This window comes from Megalobrama amblycephala, linkage group LG12 (assembly GCF_018812025.1).
Source record: "Megalobrama amblycephala isolate DHTTF-2021 linkage group LG12, ASM1881202v1, whole genome shotgun sequence".
NCBI classification, from domain to species: domain Eukaryota; kingdom Metazoa; phylum Chordata; class Actinopteri; order Cypriniformes; family Xenocyprididae; genus Megalobrama; species Megalobrama amblycephala.
In genome coordinates this window covers 9,798,050-9,820,034 of record NC_063055.1, presented here as the reverse complement: position 1 = coordinate 9,820,034, position 21,985 = coordinate 9,798,050, and the positions used below count along the sequence as shown (strand labels likewise).

The 21,985-nt window shown below is 36.9% G+C and overlaps 1 protein-coding gene across 2 annotated transcripts in view; it reads left to right on the top strand.

Moving 5' to 3' along the window:
• Nucleotides 1–21,985, top strand: part of cep350 (centrosomal protein 350) — a 43,229-nt gene that overhangs the window by 1,862 nt on the left and 19,382 nt on the right. The window contains exons 3-20 of one of the 2 annotated variants that reach the window (XM_048211474.1): nt 2,460–2,556; nt 2,644–2,687; nt 2,918–3,032; nt 3,915–4,071; nt 5,831–6,390; nt 6,644–6,757; nt 8,667–8,789; nt 11,331–11,447; nt 13,268–13,887; nt 15,285–15,409; nt 15,994–16,889; nt 17,481–17,622; nt 17,882–18,027; nt 18,259–18,430; nt 20,064–20,317; nt 20,420–20,607; nt 20,694–20,804; nt 21,070–21,210. In XM_048211474.1, the coding sequence (XP_048067431.1) occupies nt 2,472–2,556; nt 2,644–2,687; nt 2,918–3,032; nt 3,915–4,071; nt 5,831–6,390; nt 6,644–6,757; nt 8,667–8,789; nt 11,331–11,447; nt 13,268–13,887; nt 15,285–15,409; nt 15,994–16,889; nt 17,481–17,622; nt 17,882–18,027; nt 18,259–18,430; nt 20,064–20,317; nt 20,420–20,607; nt 20,694–20,804; nt 21,070–21,210 (4,110 nt within the window). In that variant the 5' untranslated portion in view covers nt 2,460–2,471. Of the gene's footprint in view, nt 1–2,459; nt 2,557–2,643; nt 2,688–2,917; nt 3,033–3,914; nt 4,072–5,830; nt 6,391–6,643; nt 6,758–8,666; nt 8,790–11,330; nt 11,448–13,267; nt 13,888–15,284; nt 15,410–15,993; nt 16,890–17,471; nt 17,623–17,881; nt 18,028–18,258; nt 18,431–20,063; nt 20,318–20,419; nt 20,608–20,693; nt 20,805–21,069; nt 21,211–21,985 lie in introns of both variants that reach the window. The other variant, XM_048211475.1, reaches the window with a different exon arrangement.

The following is a 21,985-nucleotide window of genomic DNA, read 5'->3' as shown; positions in this document are numbered from 1 at the left end:
CCTTTTCAATTTTTCTTAATGCAGGATTCCTCTGTAGAATAGAATTGCATGATTCTGCTAAATCTGTGTGGTAAAATGCGTTCACCCAAAAATAAAAAATTAAAATCTGTCATTTCCTTAATGTTGTGCCAAACACGTATGGCTGGCTTTCTTCTTTGGAACTCAAAAGGAGATTTTAGGCAGAATGATTCTCAGTTACCTTTCATTTTCATTTTATGGAAAAAAGATACAGTAAAAGTAAAATGGTGACTAAGGCTGTCAAGTCTTTAACATTCAGCCTAACATCTCCCTCATGTTCCAAATCTCCAAGAAATTGGAATAACATGAGGGTGAGTAAATGATGACAATGTTAATTTTGGGGTGCACTGTCACTTTAAACAAAACTGAAAGTATGCTGCTTTTTTTTCTTTTTATTGGTAGCCAAAAGCATGAGATTAGCAACAAATATTTTTAGTCAGCATGAAATGAAAATTTACCTCCATGTTCTGAATGCATAGCATTTATCTTATTGTGAACAATTAACCCATGCATATGTTTTTTGTTTATTTTTTGACCTATTAATTTGTAATTTAACTTGAAACAACACACTTCTCTCTGACATATTTCGGACTACTTCAATCATTTGGTCTGATTAAATCCAACCTCTTTCTTATAATCAACTGCACTCATATTCAGCCGATCTGCCTCCATCCATTCAACAGCCGATGGGTACAACCAAGTCCCTGTCTTACATTTTTTTCGAATCAGTGGTTCGGAGCATGTATCAAACTGCCACAGTCATGTGATTTCAGTAAGTGAGGCTTCGTTACATCAGAAATGTTTCGAAATTTCAATGGTTCACCACTGGGGGGCTTGACTTTGGCAGTTTGATACAAGCTCCGATCCACTGATTCGAAACAAAAGATTTGTAAAAGCTTCGAAAAGCAGTGTTTTGAAATCGCCCATCACTAGATATTGTTGAATAAAGTGTTTTTTTTTTTGTTTTGTTTTGGGGTTTTTTGCGCACAAAAACTATTCTCGTCACTTCATAACATTAAGGTTGAACCACTGTAGCCACATGAACTGTTTTAACTGTCTTTAGTATCTTTCTGGGCAATGAAAGTGTTCATTATATTGCTGTCAATGGAGGCCTCACTGAGCCATTGGATTTTATCAAAAGTATCTTAATTTGTGTTCCGAAGATGAATGAAGGTCTTACGGGTGTGGAACGACATGAGGGTGAGTAATAAATGACAGAATTTTCATTTTTGGGTGAACTAACCCTTTAAAGCTGGTTTAAATTTAGGGTACTTTTGTATTTTGTGATGAAACAGAAGTAGCAACAGATCTTTTCTTCCGCATTGTTATGCACATCCCAGTGGTAACATAATCGCAAAAGAAAAATTTAGGGCGGGGACTTGGTTCTACAGTATATGTCAATTGTTGATTAGATGTTGAAATATGCACCATAAATTGGAGGAGTATGATGAACGCAATCTTGCATGAGTGGGATTTAAGTGGACTAAATTATTGAAGTCCTGCGCACGTCACCAGAGAGAAGTCTGTGGTTTTCACTGTAAGGTCCAGTTATGACATTTTAATTCAACAATATGAGGTAAAAAAAAAATGAAATGTGTTCACAAATGAATTGTTCACAAAAAAGCTCTATAATATTCATTTAGAACAGATTTTGAATTTCATGCTGACTTTAAAGTTTTGTTGTTTTCCTCATTCCAGACACATTTGGTGTCTCCGTTACCTCATTCACTGCTGGTAGAGAAGTGGTAGAGCGTGTTTAAATGACTCTTCATCTCTGCTTTCCAGCATTCACTCAATGAAATATGCATGAAGGCCTCTGAGATATGTCTTATGCATGCTTTATTAATACCATATAATTCAAGGTTTCGAGCAGAGGGAGTGATTTCAGTGCCCCTTTTGGAATACTTTGTGCGTTTGTCACGATGCTTTAGACAGTCTTCACAAAACAGTTTTTTTTTTTTTTTTTTTTTACTCTAGAATAGACCATTGAATCTGTTTGCTCTGGGGACGTTTAAGGACAGAGACACCATGTTATAAGGGTAGTGCTTAAAGGAAGATCGGGTGAATCAGATGACTTGATAAAGCTCTGAGATTGTCATATGTCTGGGCTTCAGGCAGTCTAACAACAATTGTACTTTTTTTTTTTTTTTAACCCTCGTGTTGATGAAACAACTGAGGCCTCTGGGTGAGACCTTGAAACTAAAAGCGATATGCTTTGATCAGTCTATCTTAGTAACAGACAGTTAAACTTGTGGTTTGGCCAAATTTAAAGCCTTCTTTTGCACAAAGAGTACTGTGAATAAAGTCATGTGTTTTAGTGCCATTTAAGGTGATAATCTAAGCAATAAGCCATTGCCAAAGAAAACAATGTTTGGCAGCAGATGTTGACAAGATAATTGCTTCTCTCACATTGTTTGCCTGTTTTCCCCCTTTCCTCTCAGGTTGGCATAGCGATGTGGAGTCGCTTGCGAAGTGAGGCGGGGCCACCAGCCTCTGTCTCTTCCCAGCCTGCCCTTGCTGGGCAAGACAACAGGAGAGGTTTGTCCAACTATGTAACTCTATACATTGAACATTATCATGAGCATGTTTGTGCGATTACTTATGTTAATGTTTATCTCTCAACAGAGATATCTCAAGCCTGGATTAGTCTAAATCAGACCAAAGCTGCCGTGAGTATTTCTTAACCCGTGTTTCAGGTTCTGGCCTACTTAACAGATTCTTGTTGTTATTATATAGGCTTTGTTATTTGTGATGCAGTAAGTGTAATTATAAGTAGCTGTTCATAAAGAAATCAAAAAGTAAGATTCAGAGGTATACTCTGTAGGTTTACTATATGTAGCATTATCCCCACGAGTGCAGAGATCTGTCGACTCAATGGTTAATTGTGGTCTTGTCTCAGTTGCGACACATTGAGAATCGTCTGGAGGCAGCACCAGGCACTGGAGTGCTTCTGGACTCGGTGCTAGACACAAAGAAAGCATCTGTGAGTGGCGGTCGGAAAATAAGCCGCAGAGGTGAGGCAGACACGTCCTCTGTAACGCATATAGAAGCAATCCACTAGAGAATATCATAGATCCCTTAGTTAGATGTTTTTAATATCACCTAATATATATTGCACCAGGTCAGTATGAATGTTTTGGAAATGGTATATTTTTGTTTTTTTGTTCATTTTTTAAATGTTCAATTTTTGAAAACCATTTATTACAAAAATGAGTTTTGTTTTCCCTGTTAATGAAGATTCATGAACATAGTACACACTGTTCTTAATTTATTTCGAGTCATATACGACTAAAAGTAAAGGCTTGAAATTCAGTGATTCATATGTTAATTTAGTAACCGCTTTGTGAATTTTGAGTGATTCATCCAAAGAAATGACTCATGAGAGTCATTTGTGAATCAGACTACACTAGTTGCAGTGTTTGTTTTTTGAGCATAGCCTATGAAGATGACGTAATAAATACGTGCTGCATTGGCATTATTTAAGTTATTTCGGGTTTTTTTTTTTTAGTATGTAAGCTCACACCTTGGGTAAAGTATAAGTTCTGTAGCCACTGAATAGTGATGCATGAAACACTAATATATCAAATAATGTGGGTCATTGGTATGTGATGTTAAACCTATTTAAAATCTTAATGTTGACAATGTTTTTAATTGTTGCACAGTTATACATTCTTTTTGTATGTACCTCATATTTGATAAGAATATTGTACTTTTAAAATTCCATTGTCACAACACAGGACTGCTTAAGTGAACTACAGCAGAAAATGTATAAAAGTTATTTAGAAAATATATGTAAAACAGTTTCATATAAATATACATATTTAGCAAAACATATACACGTATACACGTATATATGTATGTATGTATTATACGCGTCCTCTATGTATTTACTACAGATGGGCATCATGCGGAGGAAAGTGGGTCCAAATCCAGAACACGGAGTCGACGCAGCCCAGACAAAAGTTCCCGCAGTCCCTTGAGGAACAGCACTCTGGACAGTAATGCCAGAAAACCCAGCGCTGTGGAGTTCAGAGAACCACTCGCTTCATTCAGGTAAAAGCTGCAAAGTAATTAATGTGTTAAAGCTAAAGTGTGTAATAGAATACAGAACTGAAAAAGATTGGCTGCAGCTGGAATGGACCCTTTGCACAGACTGTGATGATGCATTTCCACAGTTATCAATATCGTACATTTTTTATATTTTTCATATTTTCATTTTTAAAAAAATGTATACTTTGTTTTTTGTCATTTGATGACAAAGAAATAAAACACAAATAATGCAGCTGCAATGGTGTTTCTAGTACAACAGCTGAGAGAGTGACAGCACTATAGAAGTTTAATTCCCCCTGTAGTCAATAATTTTATCTCTTACAACTCATCTTTGATCACCAAAATGACATATTTAAACCTTTCCTGTGAAAAAAATGTCTTCATGCCTTGAAATAGCTGGAATGTAACGCTACACCCTTGCTTCATTTATTATATGCGGATCTATGAATATGCTAATTAGCCCCACCTCCACTCACTCGCACAAGCTCAGAGATCCACTCGGTCAACTTACTGAGGTAAACGCTACATAGTGGTATCACTTTTCACAGTGTCGTACACATAACGGTATTTAAAGGTGCCCTCGAATGAAAAATTGAATTTGTCTTGGCATAGTTAAATAACAAGAGTTCAGTACAAGGAAATGACATACAGTGAGTCTAAAACTCCATTGTTTCCTCCTTCTTATATAAATCTAATTTGTTTAAAAGACCTCCGAAGAACAGGCGAATCTCAACATAACACCGACTTTTACATAACAGTCGGGGTGTACGCCCCCAATATTTGCATATGCCAGCCCATGTTCCCAACATTATGAAAGGCATTAGAGCGAAAAAATGGCAGATGGAGCAATAATAACTGACAAGATCCATGATATCATGATATTTTTTGTGATATTTGTAAATTGTCTTTCTAAATGTTTCGTTAGCATGTTGCTAATGTACTGTTAAATGTGGTTAAAGTTACCATCGTTTCTTACTGTATTCACGGAGACAAGAGCCGTCGCTATTTTCATTTTTAAACACTTGCAGTCTGTATAATTCATAAACACAACTTCATTCTTTATAAATCTCTCCAACAGTGTAGCATTAGCCATTAGCCATGGAGCATAGCCTCAAACTCATTCAGGCCGCAGAGCATAAATCGGCTCATATTTAATGATGCCCCAAAGTAGGCAGTTAAAAAAATTAATAAAAAAAAATCTATGGGGTATTTTGAGCTGAAACTTCAGACACATTCAGGGGACACCTTAGACTTATATTACGTCTTGTAAAAAAAACGTTCGATGGCACCTTTTGCTTGACTACATTGTCAAACAGCTGCTAATAATGTGTTGCTAATGTTACACAAACCATGCTCCTCTTTGCGAGTCAGACAGCAGTCTTCTTAAAATCAGTATCCTCAGAAACGCTTTGAACACTTTTTATAAAGTCAGTGGAGAAAGGCATATTGTTCATCATAACATGGTTATATACATCATACACCTGCTATATTGCTAAATCTACACACAATTTTTTTTATATCAACAGAAAAGTCTGTGAGTGCAGGTTTTGTGTCTGTAGGTTAAGCTTGCTATTTAATCCTCTCAAACTAGACATTTGAACAAGGAACCACCATTTCTGCATCTCTAACTTCAGCATACATGTAGTTGATACTTCCATTTACAGGCCTGCTTTTTCTGTTGCCAGTTGAGTTGTTTACATGACTTCTAGAAAAATCTTCTCGCGATCTTCAGTTTAACTTGAATCATGCCTTTCTTTTATAGGGAAGCATCTCCGCTGCCAATGTCCCAGACTCACTCTGAACCAGAAGCCCATTCATTACAGGCAGAGGTGGGCATCACTCAGCCTGACTTTGCTTTAAGCCAGCTGGTTTATCAGCGTGATACACGAGACATGCAAACTGCAGACCTGGACAGCCCATGCTCCTCGGCTATAGACAGCACATCTGTACGCTACCTCAATGATCGGTCTGCTCTCAACGCCATTCATCAGCCTGACCAAGCGACGCTAGGGTCAGAAGTCAGTCCCAGAACACACTTACAGGCTGAGACATCCCAGACGTCTCTGAGGTCCAGTGCAGGTTCAATTGCATCCTCACAACGATTAGAGAATCTGCGACGACGGCAACCTGATGAAAAGCTGGAGAAGCTGAAAGAGAGAATCCGCAGACAGAGGGAACATCTGGAAGAGACGGAAGACAGAAACAAGCTGCTGGGATACCTGGAGCAACCTGTTGGTATTGGGGCAGCAGGACACAGTACCACAGTACCTACTGCTAAAGTTCGGAAAGTGGCCCCAGCCCCTCCCGCACCTATTTATAAAGGTAAGCTGACTCCAGAGAGAAAAGATGACCCCATTGTATTGAACTAGTAGTTGAGAGGTAGTAGGTTCAGACCCCATAAGGGCTATCACTATTGTGCCCTTAAGCGTGGCACTTAACCTCAGGTTGCTCCAGGAGTATAGTACCAGTAATGGGTGTTTTCTAAGATACTTAAGATAAAAGCATCAGCTAAAACTTTTATGAAGGTGGTTGAGTAAGAAGAAGCTCACTTCTGTGTTTTCCCATTTTTTTCTAGGCTTCAATACTATTGAGACTAAGATTCGCACACCTGATGGGAAAGTGTGGGCAGAGGACGACTTCCAGAACTTAAGCAGAGAAATATACAAAGACTTGACGCAACAGCTCGCAGGTATGCACAGTGTGTTCCATACTGTCCCATAGACAGTCCAGACAGATTTTGTCCCATATCAGGTCCCATTTGTTAACATTAGTTAACAACATTGGGTAACATGAACATAACAATGAAAATTGCTTTGGTAACACTTTACAATAAGATCCCATTTGTTATAATGTAGTTTAATTGATAAACTAACAATGAGCAATACATTTTTAATTTTTGTTAACATTAGTTAAAAATTAAATTTTGTTGTTCATGGTAGCTCAGGACCATTAAAGAATATTAACAGATACAACTTTTGATTTTAATAGTGTATTAGTAAATGTTGAAATTAACATTAACTTTGATTAACAAATGCTATACAAGTATTTTTATTTATGCTAACTAATGTATTTAACTAATGTCAACAAATGGAACCTCACTGTGAAGTCTTGCCAATACAAAGCAAAGTGGTATAATTAAGGTACCCACAAAAATGTTACAGCATCTTGATCATAAACAGCTCACTGGTTGTCAACTTAATCACTCATGCTATAATTATGTTTTGTGCTTTGAGTCATCCTCTTTATTTCAGCCTAATAGCAGTATAGTGAATGGGGCATTTATTTATTTATTTGGAATTAAAATGTTCATCCATTTGATGTGACGGAGCTCAAATATGTTTTACTGTGCATTACAAGCCCTCTGAGTCAGGAAGCATGAGTAATGAACAGGAATTAGGACAGCATCACTGTTTTAACTGCCACTGAATGCAGCCAAAAGAACTCACAAAATTCATGTATTTCTACTGGATTGCAGTATGGTTAAAAAGCATGTTTAATCCAAACCGCTCTTGGATGCTGACTTAAATGCTCCTAATTGGCTCAGAGTTTCCAGGCATACTGCCACAGCCATAGTTACAAGTTTTCATGTCATCCCTGACTGTTCTTAGGAGTTTTCTTCAAGGTTATTTGGAAGTATTGCATCAGTTTGCTCCATAGTTCCTTAAAATAGCATTATAGAACAAGCTCATTATAGTATGCATAACAATGCAGCTTATTCCCTGTTGGCATGCAATAGATTTGAGTTACTGTCATTAAAGAGGCCATATGGTACAAATTTATAGCATTTTTTTCCCCAACAGTCCATTTGAGTTATTTTATAATTTATGTAAAGATTCTTATATCACAAAAAATGGAATATAGTTTTAGATGTCCATTTTCTGCCCTTTTGAATTGACTTAAATATTGAAACATGTAGTTTGAACTAGTGTTGTCAAAAGTACAGATTTCAGTACCAAGTCGGTACTGAAATTTTGAAAATGTGATGATACCAGCATTTACCCCTAGCATTTTAAGCACTGTGAGCGGATTCTTAAACACCTCTGATTGGCCATTGGTGAATAATGACGTCATAGAAACGTCAGTAGGCTATAATCGATGGCCTATTACTGCGTCAATGCAGAATTGTCTGCATCCCGATGCATTGTAGAAATGATTAATTTCAACACCTGTAATGGTTGTGAGTGTAGTGTAATGAACAGCAGTGTTATTTTTGTATTATTCATATACTATTATAGTTTTTATTAATATTTTGAATTGGCATTTATTTTGATGCTTTTTGTTTTCTTTTTAATTTTGTCATTTAAAAATGTGCTTTTGTCATTTATCTTAGTTTTTGTATATTTAAATATTATTATTTAGGTTTAATTTATTTTTGTTTCAGGTTTTTTTTTTTTTTTTCCAAATGTAGTTTTTATTTATTTCCAGTTAGTAATTTTAGTGCTTCAACTTCATCTTTTTTCAGTTAGTTGCCAAGGCACCATTTCTAATTTTATATATCTAATTTCATTTCTAATATTTATGTTTTATTGCATGTTTTTAATAGTTGTAGTTAACAATAATAACCCTTATGAACAGTGATGAACTCTGTCTTTTCACAGCAGAGAGCACAAAGCCAAAGCAGAGGCCTGGAGAGCGAGAGAGGGTGAAAGAGAAGAAACCATCGAAGCCTGTTAGGAAAGTACACAGATCTTCCTCTGCACCAGACTCAAATGTTAAACCAGGTCTGAATTCTCTTTTACTTTCTTACTGTCTGTCTTTTGCAACTGTAGCTTATTTAAGCAAATGATATTGAAATTCAACATCTGAATGTGCATATAATAGTGCTTAATTGTAGTTTTGCATATGAAGATATCAATCTACACTGAAAATGTGCAAATGTTCCACTCAACACGCATACATACCCACAAACTGCTGGCAGCCCTGTGTGAGCCTCTCTTGACCTGCCAGAAACGTGTGTTAACGTCTGTCTGCAAGCACAAGCTAAGTCTCTTATCCCCACAGAAATTTCTAGAATGTGTAGCATGCAGATTAACAGGATTGCTGTGCTGTGACAGTGACCCAGAAATGCTTGATGCGTCCCAGCTCAAGCCGTTGTGGCCTCACTGACAGCTGGAGAGGTGTCAGTCTTTTCACAACAAGATAGAAAAGTGAAATCTGACTCCTCCTCTAGTTTACGCTGTGCACCCCTAACTTCAGAAATAGCTTTCTGAAGTCTGTTAGTTCTCACGGTGTCTCTTAGTTTAACACAACCCAGAAGTCGTGCTTCTAGTTATACAAGCTACATTTTATTTGTTGCATTCTTAAATGTTTTGGATTGCAATGCCAAGCACAGTTCAAGTACACATTGAATTCTCAACATTGCTGCAAGCAGACATTAGTGTAAACTGCCAGTTTTCACTTTTAGGGCACCTACTGTCAAATTAAAATTTTTATTTATATCAACATATATTATGTTAATTATATATATTATTAATATTACATTAATGTATTGTTAATGCTACATTGTGTGTGCATATTTGCCTCACCTGACATCAGTTGTAGTGGTTTTGATTACTTCAGAATAAAACCAGCTGTTTCTTGAAGATTCCACTGTTAGTAGTGCATGGTATTGTAAATAATTCACCATGGTTGGGAAAGTGCTTTCAAAAGGCCTCCGGGATAAAGTTGCAAAAAGGCACAACGGCTGGGACTGGTCGGCCTGTACATGTGACAACTATCTCACAAGCTTTACACAAAGCTGGCCTGTATGGCAGAGTTGCAAGAAAGAAGCCTTTCCTGAAAAAGTGCTACACTCAGTCTTGTTTGGGCTATGCAAAAACACACCTGGAATACTCTGGTGCCATCTGGCAAAAGGTGCTATGGTCTGATGAGACCAAAATTGACCTTTTTGGACTGAACTCCAAGTACTATGTTTGACGAAAAGCAAACACAGCACACTACCCAAAACACACCATACCTACTGTGAAGTATGGTGGTGGCAGCATTATGTTGTGGGAATGTTTTTCTTCATCGGGGACTGGGCGATTGGTCAGGATTGAAGGGAAAATGGATGCTGCCAAGTACATCCAAATTCTTTAGGAAAACCTGCATCCCTCTGCTAGACAGCTAAAGATGGGCAGGTCTTTCACCTTCCAACACAACAATGATTCTAAATATACAGTCAAAAGGACAACGCAGTGGCTTAAAGATAGGAAGGTAAATGTCCTTGAGTGGCCAAGTCAGAGCCCTAAGTCAAATCCAGCGTGTTCAAAAATCTGTGGATGGACTTGAAGAGTGCAGTCCATTGTATTTGACTGAACTTGAGCTATTCTGTACAGAAGAATGGGCAAATATTCCCCACTCTAGGTGTGCAAAGCTAGTACAGACATATCCAAAAAGATTAATGGCTGTAATTAAAGCAAAAGGTGGCCCTACAAAGTATAAAATCAGGGGAATGACTTTTCCGACTCTTTTATTATATATATATATATATATATATATATATATATATATATATATATATATATATATATATATTATTATTATTATTATATATATATATATATATATATATATATATATATATATATATATATATATATATATATATATATATATATATATATATTTTTTTTTTTTTTTTTTTTTTTTTAATAATTTTCAGAACTGTTGCCTTTTTACTTTTTTTTTTTTTTTTTTTTTCTTTGTTGCTGTAAGGCAGAATTTGTACATAAATCTGGAAAAGGTTTTTTTTTTTTAATATATATTTTGTTTTACAAAATGAAGCAATATTCTGCAGGAAATAATATAGGGTGGTATTTTGATTTTATCCACCTGGATTTAATTGGATTGTGAAATATAGGCATTGATATTGGTTAATATTGTTCCCTTTCCAAGTGATGTTGATTTTAGAGGCTGAGAAATGTACTATATCTTGATCTTGATACCATTTGTATTCTTTATAAAACCATGCACAGATGAATCATGCACAGTAAGACTAGACTCATTTATTAAATGTAAATACTGTCAGTTTTAAATTGCTATCTGTGTTACATAAAATGCAAGCGTGAGTTTTTCTCTAGCGAAAGATCATTTCTACCAGGAGGTTTGTTTTAATTAAATTATTGTGTGAATGTGATTCAGAGCAGCTATTCTGTCCCTTTATTATTAGTTACTTTTGTCATACTTTCCTCTCTGCCTTAATCACACCTGTTTAAAAAAAGTACTAATTAATTATGGGAACAACTGTAGTCTCAAGGCATTTGCGTAACCTGTCTCCATAGCGATCAGCACGTCAGCATGGCGAGATGGGCAAAAGCTGGTGAAGATGATGCTGGGGCCGCCACCACGGTTACACAGAGAGCCTCGGGCGCAGTCCTCAGAGACACAGATGAGAACAGGTGAGAGGATGAGATATCTGCCAGGCTCCGCTCCTGTCACCATGCCGACACTTTAAAGCTCAGCTAAATCACACACCAAACTTAAAATATCTGTATTCTATTAGCCTTAAATTTCACAAGCTACCTAGTTTTCATATTTTGGATATCCAACCAAATGTTCTTGAGGTGTTTTAAATGAGTTTAATGCCAACGGTTATTAAATTACTACATTGTTGCTACTGCTAGTGTTCCAGCAGCTAATGCTCCAAGTGTCAGGTCTATTAATAAATGAAGATTCAGACCGCTTCCCCGCATTGGTAAACTTTGCTGCCCAGTGACCGTAATGAATAGGGTTCGACTGGGTGTTTCTGACTCACTGCACAAGCCGACCTGATTCCTTCCACAGTCCTGCTGCTCTCCACACATGCAGGGCTGGACCCAGACTTTATACAGCCACTCCAGTACTGATTTATTGGACTGCAGAGACGGAAATGCTCAATACTGTATTGATTTAAACATTATATGCAAGCAACTGCTGAAGAGGATGTTTTTCCAGTTCAGACATATAAATACAGGGCATGTGGCATAAAATGCTGTTTGGGTGGCTTTTTTTTTTTTTTTTTTAAGATTAGAACAGGAGACATAATCGTTATTGTATTTAAGCACTACATTTTTGACATTTGACAAGTCTAAAAAAAAAAAAAAAACACCTTGTCTGCTGATTTAGCAGAAATTCACAGAAACGGAAGCTTCATATATATGCAAGGATGCATTAAACTGATCAAAAGTAGGGCTGCAACGATTAATCGCGATTAATCGTTTGCAAAATAAAAGTCTGTGTTTACGTAATATATATGTGTGTGTTCTGTGTATAATAATTATGTATATATAAATACACACACATTCAGGTATAAAGTTTAGAAATATATGCATGTATTATAAATATATATATTTATATATATTTTATATTACATATAAACATAAATATTTAATATATAAATACAACATTTTTCTTAAATATATACATGAATGTGTGTGTATTTATATATACATAATTATTATACACAGAACACACACATATATATTACATAAACACAGACTTTTATTTTGCAAACGATTAATCGCGATTAATCGTTGCAGCCCTAATCAAAAGTGACAGTAAGGACGTTTGTAATGTTACAAAAAAATCTATTTCAATTAAATATTCTTTGGAATAAATAAATGGTTTCCACAAAACATATTAAGCAACAAAATCTGTTCCAACATCGATAATAAAAAGAAATGTTTCTTGAGCACCAAATCAGCATATTAGAATGATTTCTGAAGGATCATCGAAATAAATTACATTTTATTCTAGTAGAATTATATTTAATATATATAGTTCATATATTTAGAAATAGAATAGTTCTTTTGGTAACACTTTAATGTATTAACTAACCATGAACAATACATTTCTTACAGTATTTGTTCATCTTTAATGTTAGTTAATAAAAATACTTTTCATTGTTTGTTCATGTTACTTCACAGTGCATTAACTAATGTTAATAAATACAACTTTTGATTTACATAATGTATTAGTAAATATTGAAATTAACATGAACAAATATTAATAAATGCTGTCAAAGTGCAGTTAATTATTAATGTTAACTAATGAAACCTGATTAAGTGTTACCGTTCTTTTAAATTGTAATATTTCACTATACCATTTTTACTGTATTTTTGATCAAATAAATGCAGATCTGGTGAGCATAAGAGACTTTTTTCAGAAATGTATTTATTCCAAACGGTTGTTTATATGTGTAATAATCTCACATGTCAACTCTCTCTATCTTTTCCTGCAGGCCCTGCCCCCCGTTCCAGCTCTGATCCTCGTCTTGAGCGTAGCCGGCGTTCAAGGCCTAGCAGCGTGGAAAGATCTCGCAATCATGTTCTTCGGGATGAGCCTGCTGGACCCTCCAGATCTGCAGGGGATGATAGAAGAAAGTCTCCCAGCACAGACCTCCTCTCAGCTGACATCCGTGGCATTCTAGATGACCTGCAATTAGAAGAGGACATCAGCAGAAGGGCGGCAGCGTCCAGCTCCAGAGTTCGTGCCTCGACCCGAGCTTCCCGCAGTGCCAGCCCTGCCAAGACCACCAAGAGAGCAGAGCCTCTTGAGCACCCTGTGCCAAAGAAACGGCACTATGACGCAGAAGCTGTGCGACTGTATATTGTTCAAAAGCAGGAAGAGCGGAAAAAACGGCAAGCGGAGGAGAGGAGGGCTCAGAGAGAGGAAGAAGAGAACAGGAATAAACGCCTACAGGAGCTCTACAGGAGACAACGAGCAGGGGCTGCCAAGGGCCCAGTCGCACCTGAAGCTCCAATAAAGAAGAGGCTACAGGAAACATACACCAAACTGCTGCTGGAACAGTCTCAGCTCAGAGGAGAGATCAATGCAGACATGACAAACATAAGCCAGCAGGTAAACCTTTTTTGTACAGCATTTTTTGCAGTTAAACCGCTTGTTGAACTTGTAAGATATTATATTTAGTGCTGTCAATCGATTTAAAAAAAATTAACTAATTGGACATTGGAGTTTTTATTAATTTTATATTGTAATAATTTCACAGTTACTCTCCAAATTAATGTAGAAACAACTTTAAAGACAGTATATTTTTAAATATTTGTTTAATGACATCTTTTTTGAATGAAAGTCAGTATCACTGATACCAATACTGGTTCTGATGTCTATATGAAATTGATTTTTTTTTTTTTTTTTTTTTTTTTTACATTATTGACATTCAACATTAAAGTATAACTGAAAGCTATCAATTTCAACAGTTATTAGGCTTTAAAAAAATAACTTTTAATTTAAGTGAACTTAAAACAATCTTCACATAAACCCATTATAAAAATGTCATATTTACCCGTGGCCGACCTACCTGTCTAACAAGTAGGAAATATACAGAAATTGAATAGTCTTCACTGCATAAATTAAATATAGATTAATCCTTATTAAAGCTACAATTTTCTGTTAGTTTTGTTCTTTGATTAACATTAATGACAGACATTACAGCAACTGGTTTATTAGGCTACAGTCACTTTAAGACCTGCCGCTGCCGAACATGAAGGGGAATCTGACGTGCATCTTATTTTCTCACAATTCTAAGTTAATTTAAGACTTTATTTAACTCATTTAAGACTGCTCTTTTGAGGATACTTGACATTTTGGCATAATTTTGTTATTGTTTGTTTAAGCGCCAAAGAGAATATATTGGCGCGTGCTTTTCTGTGCACACAAGTCGTGTGTGTCAGACACATTCACAGATAGCGTGTTTTTGTTTGTCTTGTATCACTTGAATGGGTTTCAAACATTTGCATAAGAACATGATAGTGTAACACTAGCCAAATTATGATGGAAAAAACAGATGCTGCGTTAATTGCGTTAAATATTTTTAACACGTTAAACTGAAATTTATTGCATGCGTTAACACCCTAATTTTGACAGCACTAATTATATTATATCATTAAACAAATATTTTGAGTGAGTTTTGAATAAGTTAATTAAAAAATATATTTTTAAAATATACACAACCATTATAAACTTGTAATAGTATTCCACAATATCAATTTTTTTATATCTCATAAATGCAGCCTTGGTGGCCATAATAGACTTACCACCCCCAAACTTTTGAATGATAGTATAAATTAAAAAAAGTATATTTGTCATTTTAGTTAAGTCTCTTTTGCTCTCTTTGTATTGGGCTATTCAACTAAATATCATAATTATATTGACCATTGGACACCCTGGTGTCTAGACATTGGCAAAATCTATATTCATTGGCCACTATTGTAAGTGTTTTTGTTGTAACATTGCAGCTGAGACCAGTATACCAGCCGTCTGGAGAGTCTGATAAAGAAAACAAAAGACATGATCGACCTCAAAGTGCCACCTCCAGCAGTGATCTGTCCCTTACAGAGCAACGGCAGCCTCCTTTCTCCAGGTAAAACACAGAATCCCATTCCATTACATCATCCGTGCCATAATTTAAGGTTTGGTTTTCCAGCTAGAAAACCCTGAAATTGTTTCCACCAAAGAGCTTCCTTTTTTTGGTGTTTATCTGTTCTAAGCACTGAACAGATTAATAAAATATCCTCTTTCCCTAAATGGGAAGTCATTTGTATTCCCTTACACTGACAACATGCTCTTATTTCAAGTAGTTCTGTAAGAACAGATTAATCCGTCAGCTCAGTGCTCAGTGAGAAGTGTTTGTTGCTAGCCTGTATCGGTTTCCATGGCCACCTTTAAGTGCATGTAGTTAGTGGCGTCTGCTGCATATTGAGTTTGTGGACACTAGAATGTTCCTAAAAAAAATGGAGAAAAACTGAATCCTTAAACTAATTAATTCTTTTGGTGAGATTACATGATAATATGCTTTTTGCAGTTTGTGAATTTTCAAATGTTTATACATTTTCATGTTTTTCCATATTTTTTGTGTATTCATTAGTGGCAGACTTTCTTTTCTTTTTTTTTAGGTCATACAGTCATTATACTTCAATAATCTGTTGTCTTGTATTGTTTCTGTAGGAATGAGTTGGGATTTGCTGGGTCACCCTGGCTTCAATCCGACCAGCGTAGTCCTGCTCTGAGGGTCAGCAGCTCTTTACCGCCCCCTTCTGGTCATATCTTCTCTCAGCTGTTAGAACTTGATCCAGAACCTTCACTACCTAACAGAGAGTCCCGAACTGCACATGCGTCGTTGCTCTCAGCCACAGGCCGCAAAATGAGCCGTATTGAGGCTCTTAAGGCTACCGCTGCCTCTCTCTCCAGCCGCATTGAGAGCGAGGCACGCAAGCTAGCCGGTGCCGGGATAAACTACGGTTGCAGCAGGGATACAGGCACGGGTCTTTTAATCCCTAACGATGACCGCTGGGCTAAATCTGTCAGTCCGCCAGTCAGAGAGAATCCGACAGATTCTGATGACCTGGTCGAGAGGATTGAAAGACTGCTTGCTGCAGGTCAGAGCACCTATGATGAGGCCCTACCAGGTGTTGGCAACCTGCACAGCTTTAGGGAGAGGATAGAGAATGGTAACAAACAAACACCCACGGTCTCTGGCCTCCCTACTAGAAACGTACGCAAGACCCCTTCTCCTCCAAAGCCTGTTGTTCAAGAAGCTGAGCTGGACTCCAGCGGAGGTTCAATCAGCGAGGGTCCTCTGCTGAGCGAGGGCAGTATATCTGACGAAGACCTACAAGAGCTGCCCAAATCCAGACTGAGAACCACAGGATACAGTGCAGCCCATTCAAATGGAGACATTTTAAACCCAATTTCACGTTTTCAGAAAGAGGCAGAGAAGCACCTGCCCTTTAGTTCGGCAAGTCTGGCACAAGGAGGAAGCAATGGACCGTGGGAAGAACTGGCCAAGGGAAGCCCACACAGTGTTATTAATATATTTACAAAGAACATGAGTTACGGCAAAGGTGAGAACTTTAAAAACATTTAACATGTGTTAACATTTAACTCAGTCTAACTGTCACATTATCTATATATAATGCGTTTCGAAAACTTTGGGGTCGGTAAGATTATTAAACATTTTTAAAAGAAGTCATTTCTTACCAATGTTGCCTTTGTTTGGCTAAAAATGTAGTAAAAATTGTAATAATGTGAAATATTACAATTTAAAACGACTGCATTCTATTTCGGTATACGTTAAAATGTAATTTATTTCTGTGACAGCAAAGCTGAATTTTCAGCATCATTACTCCAGTCTTCAGTGTCACATGATCCTTCAGAAATCATTCTAATATGCTGATTTGGTGCTCAAAAAACATTTCTTGTTATTGATGTGCTGCTTAATATTTTTTTGGAAACTGATGCACTTTTTCAGGATTCTTTGATGAATAGAAAGAACGGCATTTATTTGAAATAGAAATCTTTTGAAACTATGAATGTCTTTAATGTCACTTTTGATCAATTGAACGCATCCTTGCTGAATAACAGTATTAATTTCTTTAAAAAAAAAAGTTAGTGTATATTTTCATTGCATATATTTGTTTGTATTGCGTTCGAAGAGAGGGGCAGTAAGAGTTCTCCGGCTCTCCGCTCTGTTCTGTCTGGTGCCAGCTCATTGGATGGAATGGTCTATGAGGATGACTTTGTTTCCTCGCGTGGCAGTAGCCAATCAGCATCCAAGAGAAGTCCCAATGGGCTCAGGTAAAACAAAATTATTTTAATGCTTAGTAGATCATTGCCTTGCATATTCAAGTTGAGAGATATATTTGTGTGCGCGTGTGTGTATATATGGATGAAGAGGGTGAAGTTAACAATTTTTAGTAATCAGCCTAAAGAGGGCAGTGTTGCTCTATCATCAAACCATCCCTTCCTCCCATTTAACAAGCTCTATGTAGAAGGTTATATTGTCCATATCTGTGTGTACACGTTTAATATAATATCTGATGCCTTCTTTCCGCAGTAATGGCCATGGTCACTTCAGTCCTTTAGACGAGTTGCTAAGTGGGAGATCTGCATACACTAACAGAGCTGGAGAGAGATCTCAGCGTTCACCAGCTCTCACACCCCTCTCCTCTCCACACTCAGCCAGCTCAAGCAGCAAGAGAGGTCAGATATATTATAGAGGGCCACATCATGTGATCTTGAGTGTGATACAGTGTGAAATCTGTTTCTGTTCTCTGTGTACATTCCTATAGGGATCTCAGAAGTACTGGTTCTTAGGTAGCATTCTTTCTACAGTATCAGGATTACTGACTCAATTTCACTAATGTTGGTTTGAACAGACATTTTTGTATCATGATTACAGTCTCAATTTGATCTCTGTGTATGTTCCTACAGCCTCAGAAAGGAGCCCGCTGGAGGGACAAAGAAACACATCCTCTGCTGTCTCTGATCTCCCTTCTGAGGGTCATAAGAAGAGTGGCTCAGAGAAAGCATTCAGTCACAGCTCTCACAGGAGCGTGGACACAGACGGCACACTGGGGGGCGCCTCAGTTCACTCCAACCATAGGTGGGGCCTGTTAAAGTCAGTGTGAAACAGACGTTGCGATAGTCTTTGTTTCTTTCTTTGGATATACTTCACTTTTGTGAAGTATATCCGAGTGAAATGGTTTCTCAAACAAGAAAAACTTTATGGCAGGGCTTGATTTTTTTTTTTTTTTTTTTTTTTTCTTCTCCATCGGGAATTTATTGGATTTTTGTGGTTTGCTATTGTCCCACCCTTGCGCCAGTAAACACATCATCAGAGAAGAGATATCACTGCAAGAGGAAGTGGAAGTTATTTTGATTACAGCTTACGACGGCACATGAATTACAAAAAAAAGAAAAGAAAAGTTAATCAGATAAGTCATTCATAATAAATACTGCAATATTCCATTAAAAAAAGAATTGTCAATTTGGATTTCATGGTTAAGTCCCTGATATATTCACAGCAAATTTTTTTTTCATTTTTCGCTCAGGGGGCAAAATAAGTATATTACGTAATTGTCATGGACCAGTGTCCGTTCAAAGGTGTTTACTAGCTGGCACAAAGCTTTCTGAAAAGTTTACTTTAGTGAGCTGTTTCAAACTACCGAAACAAACTCCAAACAAACTTTGTTTTGGCCAGATTTTGTTTGAAATTAAGTCTCGCCAGTTCGTTTTTCAATTTCACTCAACCTATATTTCCTTTTGCTCACCTGGCACTGATAAAATGTATACCTTGAAGCCACCATAGTTCGAATAAAAGCATCTGCTGCATGTACCTGTTGCATGTACCTTCAAACTATCAAAAAAAGTTGGCAGAGTTGGAGTCTTTTATTTATTTATTTTTTACTAGTGCAGTCATCTTTCATTGCCATTCTGCTAGTCTGCAGGTTACCGGACATTACCCAGACATTTTATGCACAGAACGGAAATATCTTTAAATGCAGTATCCTTTCTGTCTCTGTTTATCATAATTATTAGAGCCCAGTGGAGCCAGTGTCAATATTAGTGCTGCTAAATATCAGGTGGAGGGTAGAAGTGTTTGGCCTGCTGTAGCCCTTCTCAAAACGAGGTGGGAGGCAACGTGCAGGCAAACACTGGCTCTTTTGTTCAGTCGGTTATCTGCGCTGCAGGTCAGGCTCATTGCCAAGCAGATATTTCCCTCTAGTGTGACATTCGAACCTCCCTGTGGCATTTGTTGAAGCCTGTGAGTCAGATTCCCCTCATGCCTTCCTGTCTTTTCAGCATTCATAGGGCCGTATCCTCCAGAGATGTGGTCTCTGGATGGGTTTATCCAGCAGCAGAGTTTTAACTAGATTAAGTTACTCCCGTCATCAGTACACTTCTCTGGTATAATTTCCATCCACAGTGGCACAAAATCCTTATTGTTCAGGGTTACTGGACTATAGGAGGTTTTGGTGGTCATTGTATAGTGCTGTGCACTATTCAGCTCAAGATGTTTACCTTTAAGATGAACTTTTAATTAAAATGTCTTGTCTTAATCTCTGCTAAATCATATTGTTAGTTGAAAATATATTAAAAAAATTATTAACAAAATAAGAAACAATTATCAAATTGTATTGATTTGTATTAAAAATACTTTTATAATTCTCAATAAGCAATAATAAACAATAATATTATTTTTTTCCCCTCTCTCTATGTTAATTTTGTTTCATTAGTCATTTTGGCTCTGAGGGAAAGAAATCTCCCCGAAGTCCTGGTAGGACTCCTGCCACTGCTTCTCCAGCCAGCTCTCGTTCTTCCCGGTTGTCTCCAGGTGACAGTATCCCAATCAGAGAATCTGCCCAAGGGTCGGGCTCCCCTCACACAGCTGTTCCCAGTTCCTCCTCATCTTCCTCCTCAGCTGCTAGGGCTAAATCCAACCCCTCACCCCATACTCAAAGCCCAGGAAGAACAGAGCACAGGACTGCAGGTAAACAGACTTTGTCTAGATTTTTGTAAGCAACTGCAATGCTGAAGATGTCTGCTCTGATAATGGAGAATTTCAGTTCAGGGATGGAATTAGTTTATTTAGTCTGCTATGTGTCCCCAGATTCAGCGGAGCTCCAGTTTGCTCCTGGGGTCCTGCAGCAACGCCTGTCTGCTGAGCTCAGTTACCTGGATGCAGTGGAGGAGTCTGTGCGACAGCTTAGTGATGTGGAGAGAGTGAGAGGCGTGTCTCTCGCTCAGCAAGAAACTGTCTCGCTCGCTCAGATTCTAAAGGTGAAGTTCTACACCTGCTAAATCTGACCTTCTGTGGTCATGTGGCCATTTATTTGAGGGTGACTTTTAACCTTTGACTCTTGCAGTCCCAGCAGCAGAGGCATGAACGTGACCTGTACCTGCTGAGGATGAAGGCAGAGCAGGAAGCCCTCGAAACTCAACGGCAGCTGGAAGAAAGCAGACAGAAAGCTGCAAGGGTATTTACTCCACATTATGCTAATAGTTTAAGACCTTTGTTGAGGGCAATTCATGTCAAAATATGTCTTGTTTAGTATAAAAAGCTGTTGATAACTTCATGAGATGAGGGTTTTACATGTAAAAAAAAAAGAAAGGAGGAGGAAAACGGGGAAAAGGTGATAAAATCTAAATCTGATTAATTTAAAAATGGAAGCTTTTAGATAAGTGATTTGTATCTTTTTAATGCACAGATATATTTTGTGAAATGCTTGTGTTTGACTCAAGGCCCATGCCGAGCTGCATGAGAGTTTGCTCCAGTCTCAACAGCAGGCGTTAGGAGGTTTGCATGAGACCACAAACAAGATGATCAACCAGCAAGCTGAGGCCGCACGCCACACAGCTGAAACGGCACGACACATTAAAGAGGTGAGCTCAATTTTGGGGTACGGGGAAAACAATTCACAGATGCATTGTGATTCTTTCTTAAATGATTCTGGATTGACTCACTGAAATTCTAATTTAATTTTTACAATTATTTACTGATAACTATGATTATTGAGAAGCATAAACAGGACAAAAACAAGACAGATAAAAACAGTTATCATTGGTAACAAAAATTAAAAAAAAATTGTTAATTGAAATAAAGCTGAAATAAAATAGAATATAAATATTAGATAACTCAAAGGAAAATTAGAAATGTTAAATTAATAACTGGGAATAAATAACTTAAACTGAAATAAAAATCAATTAAACCTAAATAGTAAGTAAATAAATAAATAAATAAATAAATAAATAAATAATAAAAATGACAAGTACATAAATTATTGAAAAATTTACTAAAATTAAAATGAAAACAAAAATTATAAAAATAAAAGCCTATTTAAAATATTAATAAAAACTATTAAACTATATAAGTAATACAAAAAATAACACTGGATAGACATTTTAAGTAATAAATTATTTTTTTAATGAAATCATGATTCAATCACTTAAAGGTGCCATCTAATGTTTTTTTACAAGATGTAATATAAGTCTAAGGTGTTCCCTGAATGTGTCTGTGAAGTTTCAGGTCAAAATACCCCATAGATTTTTTTTTTTAATTCATTTTTTTAACTGCCTATTTTGGGGCATAATTAGAAATGCGCCGATTCATGTTGCGGCCCCTTTAAATGCTCACGCTCCCCTCCCACGGAGAACGCGT